This window comes from Odocoileus virginianus, chromosome 9 (genome assembly GCF_023699985.2).
Source record: "Odocoileus virginianus isolate 20LAN1187 ecotype Illinois chromosome 9, Ovbor_1.2, whole genome shotgun sequence".
Lineage (NCBI taxonomy): Eukaryota > Metazoa > Chordata > Mammalia > Artiodactyla > Cervidae > Odocoileus > Odocoileus virginianus.
In genome coordinates this window covers 59,713,375-59,734,088 of record NC_069682.1, presented here as the reverse complement: position 1 = coordinate 59,734,088, position 20,714 = coordinate 59,713,375, and the positions used below count along the sequence as shown (strand labels likewise).

Below are 20,714 nucleotides of genomic sequence, written 5' to 3'. Positions count from 1 at the left end.
TTACAAAAAAATGCCACGTCTCTCTTTTATCCCAAACTTTATTATGCCTATACAATGCTGAGGTTTAAAAAAAAAAAAACCACAAAAAACAAAAACCTCTAGAGTGCCAAACAAAGGGACAATTTGAGAATGCATAAATTCAGAGGGAGAGCCCCAAGGAAGCAAATCAGAGAGCTTCTATAAGAAATCAATATTGAAAGGAGTAATATGTTGACAGAACTGTCTGTGCAAATTAGGTTATATGATGAACATTATCTACAAATTATATGAGCTAAATGTGCAGTTTCAAGATCTTGAAAAAGATATTATATATATATATATATATATATATATATACAATAAAACACATTGGAAATTAGATTCTTTGCACTTAATTAATCTTTTGATAAAATGTTTAAATCTGAACTTTAAAATGTATGAAGAGTTACATATCAAAATTCTTCTGGGTATTAGATCACTAACATAAATAATTACTTTTCAAAGATATCCTGCAACTGCCCACCACATCAAAAACATGTGAGGAAGTTTTAAAAATATAAGTCAGAAGTCTTATCCTCTGAAAATTCTGATTCAATAGGCTGGGTGGGATCCAGGAATCTGGATTATTAACAATATCCTCAGGTAAATATTTGGGTCACCAGACATTGATTACTGTTTACCTCTAATTCAAATGTATGAATTTGTACAAAAGTACCCTTACTTCATACAGTTTTAAATTGGCAACTCTTTGGAAGTCCTTGCTGAAAAATTCATAACTTTTAAAAAAAAAATCTCAATCATTGGTACAAAATGAAAGATCAGCCAATTCAATTTAGACCCTTAAGCTGTATTTTGTAGCCTATAAGATTGAAATGATAGACTGTCAAGGCCATGAAAATCCAGAAAAGACTAAGGGACTATTCTAGATTGAAGGAGACTAAAAAGACACGACAACTACACGTCATGTGTGATTCTGAACTAGATCCTTCTGCCATTAAGGACATTATTAGGACAACTGGCAAAACTCCCGTGGAGTCTGAAGATTAGATGATAATGGTGTATCAGTATTAATTTCCTGATTTTGATAGCTGTATTACAGTTATACAGGAGAAAGACTTTGTTGGAAATGCACACTATTCAAGGTCTGCATCTTACTCTCAAATGGTTCAAGAAGCCGTGCGTGGTGGCGCGCGCCTGTAGTCCCAGCTACTTGGGCGGCTGACACGGGAGGATCGCTTGAACTCAGGAGTTCTGGGCTGCAGTGCGCTATGCCAATCGGGTGTCCGCACTAAGTTTGGCATCAATATGGTGACCTCCTGGGAGCGGGGAACCACCAGGTTGCCTAAGGAGGGGTGAACTGGCCCAGGTTGGAAACGGAGCAGGTCAAAACTCCCGTGCTGATCAAATGGTTCAAGAAAAGAGCTATTTGTACTGTATGTGCAATCTTCCTTTTTCCTTTTTTCTTTAAGTGTTGATCCTGTTTTATTATCTGACTAGAAAATTAGACAATCCACCAGTCCAGGTGGCAATGGATGAGCTTAAACTTGTTCTTTTTTGCCAGGTCCAGCCCCACCTTGGCCTTTCTTTTTCTTCCTCTTCACAAGGCCTCCTGGTAAGGAAAACAGGAAAAAGACAAAAGTCTTCCTGGGAGGCCTTGCAGACAATGAAGGATTCTATGTTCACTACCTATTTACAGACTCTGATATGGTGCTGGCAGATCAGCACTCAGGAGAGGGGTGGATGGACTCAGCCAAGGCAAGCATGAAGACATCTCCAAAAAGCCCTTTACAGTCAGGCCCAGGTAATCCAGCTTTACCTTGCCCTTGCACAACCCCTGGATGCAGATGAGTCACTGCAGCAAGGTGTTGCTTTCAAATAGAGGTGTGCAGCAGCAGCTCTTGGCCAGAGTAAAGCTGACCCTCCAGACTCCATGTGTGTTCAGAGGCCCAGATTTGCTGATTAGCTTCAGCTCTTGGTTGAAATGGGATTTAAAGGGTTATCAACAGGGTCACATTTTGCTACAGACCCAGCACCAGGCCACTGGCCTGTCAGCTCCACATTCCTGCCTCTGCTTAAATACAGTCCCTGGTAACTGAGAAAGAGCTGTATTTGTAACTTTTCTATCAGTTTAAGAATGTTTCAAAAATTTAAAGATTAATAATACAGGCTAGAGACGGTTCATACATATATAGGGCCGCAAATGTTGAGTTCAAATTTTATTCTGTAGGTAAAGAAGAGTCAGAGAGGTTCTTAGACTAAAGGTTCTTCCCCCACTTGAAAACTTTTTACCTACTAAACTCCCAAGCCACAGAGGACTGGAAATGGATGATCTTCACCAGAGTGGCCACCCAACGATCAGCGCCTTCTGTTTGCCAAATTACGAAAGTAAGGGAGTAAGAGGCTATTCCTTACTTTCATATGCTTAAAATCTCTAATTATAGAGAGATCTAAACCACCCACCATATCAGGCCAATATTGGGAAACAGTGACCAAGGGGAACAAGAAAATGCAGAAGTAGGAAATTAACAAAAAGGATGCAAAGAAATAACTTAAGCATGATTAATCATGAAACCCTTCCTAGAAATCGTGGATTCTGAGCCAAGTTTGAGAAAAGAGGCTACGCTCATCAGAGGAAAGAAGGATATTTTGGAAAGGATAGAAAATTCATGTGTGGCTGCCAGATCTGAATCCTTCTGCCTAATAATACCCTTAGACGTGTGTAATATGTGTGAGTATGTGAGTATTAGCACCAATTCATAATAACACACCTTTTCGGTTGTGTTTTCTTGTCTTTCATCTCAGATGATCCTTGTAGGAACTTTTTTAATCTGGCAGGACAAGATTTGCTATTCCCATTTGAAAGGTCAGGAAACTGAGGCTCAGAAGGGTTTCATCACTTGCCAAAGGTCATAAAGCAATGGTTAGCACCTCTGCCTGCAGATCCTTGAATAGGCTTTGGGGGGGGGGAGGGGCGTTATTTTTTTTTTTTTTAAATATATACATGATCAAGAGAGTGATCTTTTCAAAGTGTAACTCTTGATGTCATATCTCTACTTAAAATTCTTTATTGGCTACCTAACACATGTCACAGCTGCAATTTTACAGCTGTGTATGAACACAAATTTCTGATCCTTCCTCAAAGCTTTTCCTCTCAGTTTCCTCTCCAACTCAACTAATGGGAATTATATTTTTTCAGTGCTCAGACAAAAAAAAACCCTTTATTTCTTGACTCCATTCTTTTATACCCCCACATCAAGTTCATCAGCAAATTCTATTGGTTCTCTCTGCCTTCAAAATATTGACAAATTCCAAAATCTGAGAAATTCCCTGATGCTTTCACTGTTGAGGGCCCAGGTTCAATCCCTGGTCTCAGGGAACTAAGATCCCATAAGCCTCACAGCATGGCAAAAAAAAAAAAAAAAACCTTTCAAATTCTAACCACTTTTCACAGCTTCTACTGTTATCTCCATTATCATATCTTATCTCAATTGCTGTCATGCCCCCTTACTGGTTCCCTTGCTATTGCCCTATGCTTTCCACCCACTATTCTCAAGGTAGTATGCAGACTATGTGCTATGCTGTGTTAGTTGCTTCAGTTGTGTCCAACTCTTTGTGACCCTCTGAACTATAGCCCACCACGCTCCTCTGTCCGTGGGATTCTCCAGGCAAGAATACTGGAATGGGTTGCCATGCCCTCCTCCAAGGGATCTTCCCAACCCAGGAATCGAACCCACATCTTTTACATCTCCTGCATTGGCAGGTGGGTTCTTTACCACTAGCACCACCTGGGAAGCCCCATGTAGACTATATATAGTAGATATTCAGTTTTTAAAAATTGTTTAATGAATGGATGAATGAGCACATCTCAGCTAAGAAAAGGATTTTACTTCCTTGAGGTTTGCCCTTTAATGTGTTTAGCCTTATAAATTATCATTATAAACTGTGGTCAACATTTAAGCCAACCCTAAACCATCTAAGTAAACTACTGGCTAAATAAGTGACAGACAGTCAAAAGAGCTATGTCGGTGAAAGAAGAAGCATAGTGTCTATAACAAAGAATATAAGTGTTCTCTCTAGAACAAGTTCAACTGCTATGTGATCTGGCCAAGTCACTTCCACTCTGAGCCTAAAGTTCCTCATTTGTCAAGTGTTGCTGTGAACCATACCCAGGTTCAAAAAAACAAGGGAACAATTATATACATACAATGCAGACAAGACATAGTTTATTATTAGAATAAACAGAAAAGTCTTAGGCATTATGGGAGACTGAGTGGTAGAGTATGGCTGTCAATAGGTCTAATGTGATCTTAGCTATGCAAGGTCAGAGCAAAGAATGGTAATCCCTGTCCAAGGCATACCATAGGTAGAGTACTTAATAAGTGATACTGGCCAACTAGAGAATGTCTACAGGAAACCAACATGCACAATACAGTTGTTCCAGAAACTATACTATGCAAGGAACTTGGGAATGTGGACTCAGGATTACCTCATCCATAAAACAAGGGCACTGACTAGATCAGGGGTTTCCAAACTGAGTTTTGCAAATCCCCAGAGGTTCCACACACATATCTCACAGGAACCACAATGACAAGGTAAAGAAGCCAACAGAATGTGGCTCTTGTCCTTCAATCTATGTTTCAACCTGATCAGCTCTGCTCTTTCTTGTTTTAGGAATGAGACTTTGGCATAATCATAAAAACAGCTAACATATTGTTTGCTAAGCACTAAGCTCTTTATTTGCCAGGAGAAATAGCAATAACCTCAGATATGCAGATGATACAACCTTTAAGGCAGAAAGCAAAGAGGAACTAAAGAGCCTCTTGATGAAAGAGAAAGAGGAGAGTGAAAAAGCAGGCTTAAAACTCAACATTCAAAAAACTAAGATCATGGCATCTGGTCCCATCACTTCATGGCAAGTAGATGGGGAAACAATGGAAGGCATCTTCAAGGCATCTTCTAGATTTAGATTCTGACATTCAGCCTGGCAAAGGGACATAATAACTGCCCTCAAATACCTGAAGAGATGTCTCATGGAAAAAAGAATGGGATTATTCTATGTGACCCCAGAACATAGGATTAAGACCATGGGAAGAGCATAAGTAGGGATAAAGTTATAGGGAGGGAATATATCTAAGAATTTTGTAACAGAGGTGCCTAACAATGTGATAGATATTGTGTGAACTCTGTGGTCTTGGTAGTGTTCCAGAATCAGAATGATCACTTATGAGAACTGTTAGGAATGAAGATTCAGGGGCTACAACTCCTGCTTTGTACAGGAAGTGGACCTCAAAGGTCTGGGAGTTTCAAATTCTCATAAAGGTTCAAAGTATTATTATCAAACACTAAGTATCATTACCAGTGACCCAACTCTTTTATACCAAATCCAGGAAAAGGCAGACAACTCTAAGCCTTCTGTATTTACTGTTGTAAATGTGAGGCTGCCCTAAGAAAAGAACCTGTGCCCTTACCTAACTACCAGCTCTCATCACAGGCAAGAGACCAGTACTGGGTTCCTCCCCTTTCCCCAACTTTCCTCCTTGCTGCCTTGCCACTGCAGTTCCCTAGATTTGTGACAGAAATTCTGAAGACAAGTGACAGAAGTAACTTTAGCAAGTATCCTGTTTACCTTTGTTTATAGTGAGATTAAGAAGGCTCAGAAAAAGGGCATCATCTAAAGTCGTTCTCTTCATATTCTTAAATATTTACTCAATACACGTGGATAAGAAGTCAGCCCAGACACAAACACAGGTAGCTGATGTGGCTCAGGACATTGTGTCAGGTCTCAAGGCAGTTTCCATTTATTACACACTTTTTGTTACATATGTTAGTCCATATAATAATATATTAATATATAACATATTCTATTTATTATTATTATACATGTTATTCAGATCCCACCTACTTCCAAAAAGTGACTAATGTCTTGGACAGCACAGCCTACTTGTTTCATTTTCACCACTTATTGCTCTTTAAGGCATCAACGGTCATAAAACTCAGGGAGAAGTAAGAGAAGAAAATTAACAATCCACCTTAAACATGAAATCCCCCTGCCCTCCTCCACAATCTGCCCATCTGATTCAAGTGGAGAAAGACTGTTCCCAGTAATAGTTATTTCTCCACATATCTCCCATTAGTTTAAAGTATTTGTGCTAAAGTGTTCATGTTACCAGCCAAGGGGAGTAGACACCTTTCTCAGCCTCTTCACCCCAAACCTTCTAAAATCCTCCTTTTCTTCACCACATCAACAGAAGACCAGCCTGTCTACTGAGTCACCGTAGAGCCACTACAGGTTGCAATAGAACTTCTAAGAACCACTTCCTCTTAAAACAATCATAGAATCCTGAGACATCAGTGCAGGAAAGGACCTTGCAGATGATCAGTAATTCACCTCCCATCATTCCCACAAAGGAAAGGCCCAGAGACAGGAAGGGAATGGTCTGAGGCCATCTTCCTTCTCAATGAGTGTTTTTCCTTAGCAAGTACAGTTGACCCTTGAACAACATAGGGGTTAATCTGCTTATAACTTACAGTTGCCTCTCCATATCCTTGATTCCTCCATATCTGCTGATTCAATCAACCACAGACCATGCAGTACTGTAGAATTTACTGTTGAAAAATATTTGCATTATAGGTGGACCCATGCAGTTCAAACTCACATTGTTCAAAGGTCAAATGGTACATTTTAATAAGTAAATACACTATTGTGAAACTAGTGAAGATATAAATAGAGGACAAAAATGTTTGTTCATTCCAATATCACTGAAATGAACTCCAGGACATGGACCTAGATAATGAATAGAGTCCTTGGACATGAATGCTAAGACAACACACTTTAGGGCTATGGTTTTCCATGTTACCTCAACAGTCTTCTCCTTGTCAGACCATGGGTTCATCTCCACTTCCCAACCATCCCCATCTCCTCAAGTACACAAACTCACTCATACCCCACCAGGATCTGGAGAGCTCTAAATAGCATACTTTTGAATTCATATTCGGGAACATACAGGGATCCTGAAAGCAGAGCTTCTGCCCTGAGGTCACTCTTAAAGACACCTGCTTCTCAGAAGTTTCTAAGGAAGCATTGAAAAATAGCCAGAGCCTGTGGAAAGAGAATTCAGTTGAGACTGAGGGAGGAGATGGTTCAGAGATAATGATAGCCAGAGGCAATCCAAAGCAAAAAGTGGAAGGAATGGACTAAACAAAATTCTGGGGTCTTGAGAGATAGGGCTCCTCTCCTGGAATAACCTAGACACTGAGCAGCTTGTATAAATCACCAGAAAAACAACCACCAACCACTCTTTCTACCCTCTCCCCAGAAACCCTTTATTTAATCCTCCAATCTCCCACTGTTTGCCAGTATTCCTTTAACTAGCCAGGCCCCACTCCCAGAGCTACCTCTAATGTCCCTCACTGACTATCTCTCTGTGAATGACTATTCGAATAACTTTGTCACTGATTTCTTGCTCATACATATACACATAAATTCCCATTAACACTCCTACCTGTCATGGTAGGGGGAAGAAAGTACAAGAGGTTGAAATCATAGTCTTGTCTAGAGGGTAAATTTAGCCTTTGGATCAGATGACTATGTGCCTTTGAAAGAGGTAAAGTGTTATAAAGACTGAGGGAACAATTGCGTCTTCTCTCACTTTCTTTGCCTGTCTCTCCTGCATCTACACAACCAGTTACCTATATCGGTTTCTCTCCTCTAAATTACTGTAAAATTTTATTGTTCAATTCCATTCTCACAACCAATATCCCAGTTTAGGCATCTCTACCTTGAATAACAAAACTCTCAGCTCTCTGCCTTTATATTCTCACTTCCATATGAATCCAGATTAATCTTCTTAAGCCCAGCTGTGACATCACTCCCCTGCATAAAAATCTTTTCATAGGTGTCCAAAAATAGTTAAGATGTCCCAGTCCTGGACCTCACCACTGTTGAATACAACCTTGATTCCCTTTTCTTTCATGCCTTACATCCAATTCAAGTCAGCAAATTCCATGGGCTCTTCACTCAAAATAGATACAGATTTTGACCACTTCTAAGTACCTTTAATCACTATCATTGTTCACATGGATTTCTATAGTAGCCTCAAAAGTCTCCATGCTTCTAATCTTGCCCCTCGACAGTCTATTCTCAACATAAAGACAGGTTCTAAACATAAGTCAAATCACTGTCACTTCTATGCTCAAGATTGCCCAGTGGTTCCCCATTTCACTGTGAAAGAAACAAAAATCTTTCAATCTATACAATCTAGTGTCCTGCTGACCTCATTCCCTATCACTCTATTTTTCTTTTTTTTTAATCTTGGTTTTTTTTTCATTTATTTTTATTAGTTGGAGGCTAATTACTTTACAATATTGTAGTGGTTTTTGTCATACATTGACATGAATTAGCCATGGATTTACATGTATTCCCCATCCCGATCCCCCCTCCCACCTCCCTTTCTAACTAATACTGCTTCAGCTACACTAACTTCCTAGCTAGTATTCAAATACACTAGGTAGCAGAACACTCCTGTCCCAGGGCCTCTACACTTATTCTTTCATGTACCTGGAATAGTTTCCGTTCCCAAACCAACTATATGCATGACACTCTGCATTTCCTTCATATTGCTGCTCAGTTGTCTTTTTATCAGAGTGCTGCCGATATCAATCCCCATTTTTCACTGTTATTCCTTTTTCCTTAAACTGCTTTGTATTTTTCTACAGCACTTATCACTACCTGTCATATATTTATTGGTTTGTTTGTCTGTCTCCTTAAGCTGGAATATAACCTTCATGAGGGTAGAGAGTTTGTTTCTTTGTTTGTTCAGAATACTGCCTGGTACATAGTAAGTCCTTAATAAGTATTTAATGAATAAATTGATCCCTGCATAAACTCTCTACATCTGTAAAGACAGTTGACCTAGATGGATTCTAATAAAACAATCACTTCAAATTCTAAAAATACTATTATTCCATGAATATTTACAATGTGTCAAGTCAAAAGTAAAAGGCCAAATTCTTCCTTAATACTGTTCTATTTTGGCTAATTGAAGTACTTTGTTTTTGGATTATTTCAGTATGTATATAAAATATGCCCTAAATGTGGTTTTCTAATGCCACTATGTTGCTGTTGTTCAGTTGCTAAGTTGTGTCCAACTCTTTGTGACCTCTTGGACTGCAGCACTCCAGATTTCCCTGTCCTTCACTATTTCCAGGAGTTTGCTCAGAAAAAAAGAAAAGAAAGCCACTTTAGTTATCTAAATGTCTAGGCTGAAAAGAAATAAGCAGTGTATCAACTGGAGCAAATCACTGAAAAGATGTCACTTTAAAAACATTAATAAAAAGTAGAGCAGAAAGAAGGTAGGCTCTAGGACCAAGGGGAAAAAGAGAACTTATAGAATAAATTATATGATTGTTTGAAAAATATTGAGTATATGATAAAGACAAATAGTATAAGAAAATTTTAGGCAATTTTTAACTTCTTTGAAAACAAAAATCTTTATATGAAAGGAAATACAATCATATATTATTCTAAAATAAGCATTGATTTTAAATTAACTAAAAAATAGAGGTATAATTATGTTGAGATTAAGAGAAAGAAGTTGGAGTAGTATATAAGAACTGAATTCTCATCTATCATAAAAGGAAGTCAATGTTTTCTTTAAAAAAAAAGAAATTGCAGTGTAAGCATATTGTTTTAAAACATAGAGGTAAAAAAGGGAAGTAAACAAATATCTGGGATATTTGCACTTTACTTTCTTTTAACAAATGTGATTTATTTGTAGACTGAGACTTGAATAATAATGGCCCATGTGGTACCCGTCTCCCACTCTTCTTACCCCTGCACCATAACACTCATAGGGCTGAGTACTCAATATCTTTAAAATTCTTATTGGTTGCCTGACCAATGTAAAAATGGAGTGAAAAATGTCTTGTTACAGAGTTACAGAATTTTTCATGAGAAGTAAATGTAGAGATTATATATCGAGTGCTTCGTAAATCAGTGTTCCATGGAATACTGCTTCTTGTGATGTTAATCGAATGCTATAAAAAGTGTTTGGGGCTCAAATAAACTTTAGTAACCCCATGTTAAAATTAATCAGGTATCTTTACTGTAGGACTTCTTGGAGCCTTTACTGTATCAATACACAATGGAAATCCCGGAAAGGTAATTTATCACACAGTGCTTCTCAGTCTATTTTTTTTTCATGAATCAAGAAGCTCCTGCTTGGGGGAAAAAAAAAAAAAAAGTTCCTAATATGTCTAGTAATTAGTGGTTTCAAAAGCATTCTTGGGAAAACACTGATCTAATCTACTCCTTTCATTTTACTTATGTGGAAAGACAGACTCTGTTCAAGTACAGATGGTAGGGGAACTAGAAAGAAGGGCCTCAGGATTCTGCAACAATATCCATTGACTAAACAGTTCTGGCCTGTGCCTTTTCAGTCTTTCATCATGCACTTGATTTCAAACCAGGGAACAAATTCAGACAAAAGTATCTCCTATCCAGATCTTTAAAGGTTTTCTGATCTCTGAGGAACCTAAGAGGTGGGCCCAAGTGTCAGCTGGAGCTCAAACATAAAGTCTCATGGCAGGAGCTAAACAAAGTCTCAACAGGCATAATGGACCGTGAATTTCAGTGGCAAAGTGACCCCAACCTGAGCAATGGTAATGTGATAACAAACCACTCACATTTGTACAGTGTTTTCTAATAAATAAATAAATGCTTTCGCAACATCATATTTGATTCTCCTAACAATCCAGTTATAAGGCAAGAGTGCAATTTAATATTACCCCCATTTTATGGACAAGGAAATTGACTCTCAGAGAGTTAAATGCCTTGCCTATGGTTACATAGCAAGTGGATGGCAGAGTTAGAGTGAGAAACTGAACTTCCTGTCCCTCAGGTTAGGGTTTTTTTTAATATGTCACACAACTGGGCAATGTTTTACTGACTACAAATTTAATTCATCCATGAAATACCAATATGCTCCTATTGGCTCATTTAAAAAAGAAACAGATTAATTCTCAAAGTGCTTATGGTTGGTAGCAGAAACACCCCAGTACCTGGAACTTCAAGGCCCTATTTCAGGTTCAGTTTAGTAACACCTCCTCTAAGCTATGTTGCTAGGAAGAGGGGGTTTTAGTTTTAGTGGAGGAGTCAGCATGGCTGAGTGTTAAAAACAAGGAATCAGACAGACTTGGGTTTGAACCCTGGCTCCACCAGTTACTCAGTCTATGACCTTATTCACTATGAAGCAGAGATGCATGCTTCATTTCTTCAGATATAAAATTGGGCTAAGAATACCTAATTTGCAAAGCTGTTGAGAGGCTAGTATAAGAAATTAGAAGGACAGTATAATGTCACGGTTAAGAGTATAAATTCTGGAACTGTGCTACCAGGATGTGAATATCAGTCCTTCTTACTAGCTGTATAACCTCAAATAAATGAGGAAAATAAATAATATATTTTTAGTTGTTGTGAGCATCAAATAGGATAACATGTATGAAGCACTTGAGCACAGTATCTGGCATATAGCTCAATCAAAGGTAATGATGATAACAGTGGTGGTGGCAGCAAAAAATCCAAAATCCACTTTTCTCCCAAAGCAAGAATAAGGAAGAAAACAACATAGTCCTTTTTGCTTCCATTTACCCCCTCACACTGTTCCTCTCCAACTACAAGTTGAAAACACTAGACTAGAAGTCAGGATACTTGATTTTGAATGTCAGTTCTGTCACATGCTAGTTACATGATTTTAGGGAAGTCATTTAACTTGAGGTATTTTTCTTCACCTGAGACATTAAGTTAATGACAGTTTGCTTATTCTTCTGGGTTGTTGTAAGCATCAAATGCATGGATTTTTAAGGTACTTGTGAACTATAAAATACTATATAAATGTCAGGGTGACTTTTTATCTGCCACAGGCTATAAGATAGGTGTTTTTACCAGTAAAAAGCAACTTTATCGCCAAGTTTTTTCTCATGGACAATTCGATCCAGTACGTTGTAGCAGATGTTGGTAGTTGCTCCTTTCATCCATTCAATGAAGATTTTCCCTTTAGTCACATCAAAATTGTACTGAAGGAATGGACCAGGACATGGGGTCTTCCAGTAAAATTCCTTGGCAATGTCTCCCCAAAACTCTACAACATAAAAGGAAACCCAGACATCATTTAGCTTCTGAGGCACATTTATCCTCAGATGGCTTACCATTCTATACATTGAACCAAGTCACAATTTCTCTGCCCTGTACTCCAGGACCTATCACCTTCTACCTCTTCTACCTCTCAAATCTTAACACCCACCACACTCTTAAACCATCTTTACTCCCATGGGCTGAATCTTGACTCAAGTTTCTTCCCTCCCTTCTCAAAATATCCACTCCATTTTTCACCATCTATTCAAACTGTAACCAGTGCCTATCACAACGCCTAGTACATTGTAGTTAATCAGTAACTTTTCCAATGAATTAATTAGTGAAAGGAAGAAATCCTTTACCCACAGAGCCTTCCATGACAATGAAAAATTTGTTCATTCACTCTCTGCAATTACTTAATGAGCATCTCTTTCTCCTACTATTTGCCTAAGTGTTACTTGCTAAGTACCAGATGTGGCTTTTAAACTCCTTAAATGCATTATCTCATTTAGTTCTTACTACAACCATAGGAGGTAGGGTTTTTCATTCTTATTTTATTGGTTTGAAAATCAAGGCTCAGAGAAACCAAATAATTTGCCCAAGGTGGGTCAGTGGGTAAAGAATCTGCCTGCAAAGCAGGACACCCAAGTTCAATCCCTGAATCAGGAACATCCCCTGGCGGAGGGCATGGCAACCCACTCCTGTACTCTTGATTGGGGAATCCCAAGGAGAGAGGAACCTGGTGGACTATAGGCCATGGTGTTGCAAAGACTTAGTGATATCTCTTATACATTTACTAAGTCATGATTTGAACTGCCCCGAGGAAGACATTGTTGCTAAAGTCTGAAAGATGAATAGGAGTTTTTCTCCACTCTCCCACCAGGAAAAACAATACTATGGGACAGAAAAGAACCATGGGTATATATTAAAAGGAATTCCTTCAGGCTGAAGCACTGAGAATAAGAGAAAGAATAGCAGAAATTAAGGGATAAACTAGGCAGATAACATGCAATCCTTCTAAGCATACAGAATTTGAGCAATTTGAGCCTAAGAGCAATAGGCTTCCCTGATGGCTCAGATGGTGAAGAATCTGCCTGCAATGCAGGAGACCCAGGTTTGATCCCTGGGTCAGGAAGATCCCTTGGAGAAGGAAACAGCAACCCACTCCAGTATTCTTGCCTGGAAAATCCCATGGACAGAGGAGCCTGGCGGGCTACAGCTCATGGCATTGCAGAGTCAGACACGACTGAGCAACTAACAGTTTCAGTTTCTAAGAGCAATGTAAAGTCATTGTAGGATTTTAGCCAGAGAAGACTTACAATGTTGAAATATTTGCCTGGTTACTCTGGAGAAAAGGTACTCAACAGGTTAAACATGCTGTGGCAGAACACCTAGGATAATCTAAGTACTGGATCACAAGCTAGAGAAGAGAGAGAGAGACACTTAGAACCATAACAATGGAAGGAACTTTAGAGGTTATCAGCCTCTCATTTTACTGATAAATCAAATTTATAGAGGTAAAGTGACTTGTTCAAGCTGGATGATTTAGCTTATACAATCTGATTAAAGAGATAATGATGCTGAGCAGGGCCCTGTGGGACTCCTGGACACAGAGGCCTTTTTGTCCCCCATTTCTTATAGGCAAGAATCCAGCCTCCATGACCTTCTCTTAGTTCCAAACGGCATCACAGTTGCTAATCAAAGGAGAAACAGCAGTAAAACAGCAAGATTAAAGGACCAGAGAGGCTCAAGATTAGGACACTGGACCACCTAAGACCCTTCACACATCCAATCTTGTCAGGAACCGCACTCTTTTGAACTTTGCAGAAGAAAGAATACAAGACTGTTATTGCCTTGATCCTTATCATATACTCCTGCCTGACTATATAACCTTTCCCTTCTCACCAGGGAGGAGGCATAATTCTTGAGGCACTAGCCTACTGTGTTCCTCCCCCTCTGCCTGGCAAAGTAATAAAACTACTCTTTCCTTCTCCTCCATAACTCTGTCTCCATATTTCTGCGTGGCACTGGTGCACAGAAAGACAAGATTTTGGCAACAATAAGACTAATACGTAAAATATTTTTGAATATACAAGACAAAATACTGAAAGCTAAATTACATGGTATACAACTTGCCACCAGATTCCCTGGTGGCTCAGGCAGTAAAGAGCCTGCCTGTAATGCAGGAGACCGAGGTTCAATCCCTGGGTTGGGAAGATTCCCCTGGAGAAGGAAATGGCAGCCCACTCCAATATTTTTGCCTGGAAAATCCCATGAATGGGGGAGACTGGTAGGCCACAGTCCATGGGGTCACAAAGAGTCAGACACAACTGAGTGATTTCACTTTCTTTTCTTTCTATACAACTTGCAATGAATTAAAGAAATCCAAATCAAATCAACCCCAAGGTGCCATTATATGCCTCTAAGACCAGCAAAGACTAAGAAAATATTGAACTCAATGCCCAAGTGACCCTAGAAAACTGATCTATTATATGATAACAACATTGTAAGAAATTAGCACAATGTTACTGAACAGCAGGGCAATGCATGACAAGAGTCATAAAATGTTTTATATTCTTTCAACTGCTAACTTTGGGGAAACACACCCTAAGAAAATAATACCAAAGGGAAAAAAGTGATTACTCAAGAGATGTTTATACTAGCACCATTTATAATAGTAAGACTAGAAATGGCCCTCAAGCTCAACAATGAAAAAACTGATGAAAACTGGCAGAGATGAAATCTCTCTAGCAGAGATGAAAACTGAAGAGATGAAATCTCTTTAATCACTGGCAGTGACACAACAGAATATTAAATGGCCATTAATGAGAGAACAAATGGGAACTGGCATTTTAATGAATGCCATTAATGTCCAAGGATTGAGCTAACCTCATTTAATCTTTATATGGCCCTCTGATGATCTTGATTTTAACACATGAGAAAACCGAAGCTCAGGACACGTAGGAAACTCCCAAGAATCACACAGCACTAACCCTAACCTGAATACAAAATAAGACCTAACTCTAAAGTCCATGTTGCTACAGCTACATTTAATATGTGTATACTCAAAAAAGTACATTTTAAGTGACAATAGTAGGTACAGACTATGTAAAACCATATATGAACCACATTTATGTCCATCAACAAGAAGTGAAGAAATCTTTTTATAATTACTTAGTTTTGTTTTCTTTTCTGGCCCGCCAGGCCACAGGCAGAATGGTTCCATGACCAGGGATTGAACTCGTGCCCCCTACAGTGGAAGCATGGAGTCTTAACCACTGGAATGCCAGGGAAATGCATAATCATTTAGTTCTTGCTTTTATTTATTTATGGTGGAGCTATTGAATTCTGGATGGTTCTTTGGCACACATTCTAAGTACTGAAGTTTAGAAAAGATAAAAATGGACTGGCATGATCAGGGAATGCTCTGTGGAACTGGTGAGGTTTGACTAGGTAGAGAGGAACAGAAGGGAATGGGCAAAGCCACGGTGATGGGAAAGGGACTTTTGTGTATACAGTATATCAACAAGAATGGTCTGTGGTAGAATGAGGGGCATGCAGTAGGGAGTATCAGAAGATAAGAATAGAAAGGTGGGGTAGGCTAGTTATCCAGCGATTCTGAAAGAAAGGCAGAATTTTAACTTTAAACTAGGAAATATGGAACTATTGAAAGTTTTTGAAGTGACATATGAAAGCATTATTTCCATATCACTCTAATAGTGTTTAGATAATTCTAAATCTACAAGAAATAATGGAGATGAGTGAGACTAGGGGAGAGAGAACCAGTTAGAAGGCTGCTCCCTTGAATTATAAGGGTCTATGGAAATGGAAGAAAAGGTAACCTAAGAGATATTTTGAAAGAGTATTTGACAAAATTTTGTAAAAGGCAGACTGTGGATCAGGGAAGAGGACTAGCACAGCTACTGGGAGTATAGATTCTGCAACCAAAACTATGTTGGTTCAAATCTCAGCTCCACCTGTGATATTGTTCAATTTAGTTAACCTCTCTAAGTGTCAGTTTCCTTCTCTGAAAAATGGGGATAATAGTCTCTACATCAAACAAACAGAATTTGTGCTCAGTAAGCAGTTAGCAACCTATAAATAAATAAGATATACAGATGGATAAGATTTGGGATAGTGCCACTGGCAGGGATTAGAACATTAGGGAGAAGAGCAGATTTGGAAGGGAAAATTAGTAAATCTGACTCACAGTAATGTTAAATATGGTATAACATCAAGGTATGTGAATAAAATACTCTACAGACCTATGAAATTTGAGACTAGAGCATAAGTGAGATCCTGGATACAAAGCTAAGTATACACAAAAAGAGTTACTGTGACAGTAATAGCTCATCATTGGAGAGAAGGTATTTGCAAATCATATATCAGATAAAGGGTTAGCATTCAAAATACATAAAGAACTCATACAACTGAACAACAAAATAACAAGCAGCCCAACTGAAAAGTGAGCAGAGGTGCTGAATAGACATTTTTCCAAAGACATGCTGAGAGCCAACAGATACATGAAATGATGTTCAATATTACTTGTTATTAGGAAAATGCAAATCAAAGCCACAATGGTATATCACCTCACACATGTCTGAATGGCTATTATCAAAAAGGCAAGAAACAAGTGTTGAAAAGGATGTGGAGAGATGGAGCCTTCATACATTGTTGGTGGGAATGCATACTGTTGCAGCCATTTTGGAGTATAGCAATTTCTCAAAAATTAAGAACAGAACTATTATATGATCTGGCAATTCCACTTCTGAGTATTTTTCTCAAGAAAACAGAAACACTATTTTGAAAAGATATATGCACTCCTATGTTTATTATGTTTACAGTGAATAGCCAAGACATGGAAGTAACCTAAGTGTCCACTGATAAATGAATGATAAAGAAGATGTGATATATAGAGATATGTATTTACATATATGGATATACAAATATTAAAGTAAAAAAAGTGTCAGTTGCCAAGTGTCCAACTCTCTGTGACCCTATGGACTGTAGCCCACCAGACTCTTCTGTCCAAGAGATTCTCCAGGCAGGAATACTGGAGTGGGTTGCCATACCCTTCTCCAAAGGATCTTCCTGACTCAGATATTGAACCTGGGTCTCCTGCAATACAGGCAGACTCTTTACTGTCTGAGCCATTAGGGAAGTAATATGAATATGACAGATAAGTAAAATGAATATTACTCAACCATAAAAAGAATGAAAACTTACCATTTCAGACAGAGTCAAAGACAAATACCATATGCTTTCACTCATATGTGCAATGTAAAAAACAAATGAACAACCAAATTAAACAAAACAAACACATAAAGAGAACAGATTACTGGTTACCTGAGGTGAAGTGGGGAGGGTAAAATGAGTAAAGAGGGTAACTGTATGGTGATGGGTGGAAACTAAATTTTTGGTGGTGATCACACCATAGTGTACACAGAAGTAGAAATACAATATTGTATACAGGGAGCTTAAATAATGTTACCTCAATTTAAAAAAATGAAAACATGGGAAACATGAACTCATGACAAGAAAAAATATAGAGAGGGAAGCAAAGTGAAAAGAGGCCTGAGGTAGGAGGGGAGGGATAAATTAGAAGTTTGGGATTAACACATACACACTACTGGGCTTCCCAGGTAGCTCTAGTGGTAAAGAACCTGCCTGCCAATACAGTAGATGCAAGAGATGCAGGTTCAATCCCTGGGTCAGGAAGATCTCCTACAGGAGGAAATGGCAACCCATTCCAGTATTCTTGCCTGAAGAATCCCAAGGACAGAAGAATCTGGCAGGCTACAGTCAATAGGGTTGCAAAGAGTCAGATACAACTGAAGCAACTTAGCACATACACACACACACACACACACACACACACACACTCACACATATAATAGATAACCAACAAGAACCTACTGTATAGCACAGGGGACTATACTCTGTTCTGTAATAACCTATAAGGGAGAAGAGTCTGAATAAGGACATATATGTAAATAATTGAACTACCTTGAACTGTATACCTGAAACAAACACATTATAAATCAACTATCCTTCAATTTAAAAAAGAAAGAAAGAAAAAGAAACAAGCTGGGGTTATCTAATCTGAAAGTGAACTCTGATTAGGAAGTGAGTCTATAGATAAGATCACCTCTCTATGAGCCAACTAGGAAGTCTCCACTGGAAAAATGAAGATATGATATTGCTTTAGAGCCAGTATATGAATTGGCCTTTATATTTTATTCCTAGAGAATCCCAACAAAAATACAGTGTTATCCCAAGAAGTCAGAATCCTGGGATAGTTGATGGATACAGGTGTGTGTTGTAGGTGTGTTTTATGAAACTTCCATGTGATTGTGTTTTTATTTAAAGATATTGGCTCATTTCCCTATTAAAGGAAGCCTACTATGAAATCTTTTGTAAAGAGTAGGAACTTGACAAGGAAAGAATTACCAACCACAAGAGTCAATTAAAAGATTAAGTGTAATATTTGTCTAAGGGGTGGTCTACGTAGACAAATTTAGTCAACAAACATCTATGCTGCTGCTGCTGCTAAGTCGCGTCAGTCGTGTCTGACTCTGTGCGACCCCATAGATGGCAGCCCACCAGGCTCCCCCATCCCTGGGATTCTCCAGGCAACAAATATCTATAAGAACACCTAAAAAAAAAAAAGAGGTCTGACCGCTCAAACTTGGACATTGCCTGCAGCAATCAACGGCTCTACACCTGATTTAATCTTATCTTGCTTACTCAATAGTTGCTTCATCCACATTGCTCTTATGGTTATCAAACTAACTGCTATTTAGTGAATGCTGCTGTGTACCAGGCACTCTGTAATGCACACTTCACTTACTACTCATTTTAGCCCTCAAACAAATCTGCGAGGCAGGTATTATTACCTCTATTTTATAGACTAAAGAAAAGGAATTTCAGACAGGTTTTAAAATCTCAAGACCAAGGAGCAAATGAGTGGCAGAGCCAAGATCTAAATCCAGAGTGTTCATGTATGTCCCACTGCCAGCATCATGCCACCTCCCAATTCAGCTACATCTGTGACCCCTTACCCAGCTTGAGGCTCAAAGACATGGCACTACCTATCAGAATTTCGGAGTTATTACAATCCCAGCCCTATTTCTTTTTTTTAAAGACAATATATTAGTGACTTGCTCAGTCTTATGCGGTAGTCTCCATCGGGATTTCTGAAATACTAAAAGTAGATCTCCGTTACTAACTTGGGGATGCCAGGATGGGACTCGAGTGCCCCTCGGCAGTGGAGACTAACTCACAGGCGAAAGGTGTCAGGAGGCACGGGCTGAGTTGGGCTGAAAAGCAGTAAAGAAATTTCTCTGCGTGGCCCGCCTCCCTTCAAGGCGCTCCTGGCCCCTAAGAACCGGACTCTTCATATGAGGAACTCTCTTCTCGGGACATTTTCACTCTTTCAGACGTTCACAGAACCTGCGAAACCCCCAAGTCACAAAAGAACACCCCAACTCCTAGGAGACGCTCATTTCCTACAGAACATTTCCTGCTTCACCTCAGAGAACCCCCTTCTCCCGGAACCCCTTTTCCATCTCCTTAAAGAACCGCTATTCTTCCCTCACAGAATGTCTATCTCCTTACCGACTCCCCAATTTCCCAAGGGAACCTCCATCTCCTCACGAAACCTCCATTTCCCGACGGAACACCCTCAATTCCTCCCTCTCCTGTGAACCCCCACTTCTGTTCTAGCTGACGTCCCTCAGGCCCGCCCGGGCCCTGCCTCACCTCTCGGCTCCTCCAAGGAGCGCCGGTGTAGCTCGCGGTAGCGCTGCAGCGAGGGGACGTGCGCCGAACGGCTGACCTCGGGCGGCGGAGACCAGCTCCGCGCCCGACTCCGAGCTCGAGCCTCCTCCCGGGCCCGGCTCCCGCTGCCGCTCCGGCTCCGTTCTTCGGGAAGTCCCATCACCTCAAGTTCCGAACACAGCAGCCGCCTGGGCGGTAGCAGCCGGCGGCCAGGCGCGGAAAACAGGCCGACCGGGGGGCGGGGCCTTAAGAAGGGGCGGGGGCCTGGTGGCGGGGCGGGGCTTAGGCAGGTGCAGGGGGAGAGACCCGGGGGGGCGGAACCGTGCCTGGTGGCGTTGGGACCATGGCTAGCAAAGAAACCCATAGGCCAAAGTCGAGCATTGCTTGGGGCATGGGGCGGAGCTTACTTGCGGAAGGGGTGGAGCCGCAGCGGGAAAGCAGAAGGGGAGTGGCAAGGCGTGACAGGAGAGAGGGTGGGCCCATGGAGTGACCGCGAGTGGCGAGGCTGGATGTGACAGGAGAGGAGGCAGGACCGTGGAGTGACCAGGGTGGGGTGGGGTCTTGGAGTTACAGATGCAGAGTTGAATTAGGGCGGGGCAGGAGCAGGAAAGAGCTGGGCTAAAGAACGAACAAAGTTTGGTCAGGCCCATCGAGGAGCCGCCCCGCGATCTGATTGCACAAGCCTGTCACCCCACCGAGTAGAAAAGCCAGGTGGAGTAGGGTCCTTTCCGGGTGACACACTTTCGCTCTGGGAACTAACCCCCACCCTGAGGAAACTCAGATTTTCTTCCACTCCTGAGGAGAGTTCTTTACTTTCCCTGCCTCC

At 40.2% G+C, this 20,714-nt stretch overlaps 1 protein-coding gene across 2 annotated transcripts in view; it reads right to left on the bottom strand.

Annotated features, from left to right (window-relative positions):
- Positions 1-20,281, bottom strand: part of ACSS2 (acyl-CoA synthetase short chain family member 2) — a 44,718-nt gene extending 24,437 nt beyond the window's left edge. The window contains exons 1-2 of one of the 2 annotated variants that reach the window (XM_020894003.2): positions 19,871-20,281; positions 11,921-12,116 (exon numbers count right to left, since the gene is read on the bottom strand). In XM_020894003.2, coding sequence (XP_020749662.2) covers positions 11,921-12,116; positions 19,871-20,252 — 578 coding nt within the window. In that variant the 5' untranslated portion in view covers positions 20,253-20,281. The remainder of the gene's footprint in view (positions 1-11,920; positions 12,117-19,870) is intronic. The other variant, XM_020894004.2, reaches the window with a different exon arrangement.
- Between the last annotated feature and the right edge of the window lie 433 nt (positions 20,282-20,714).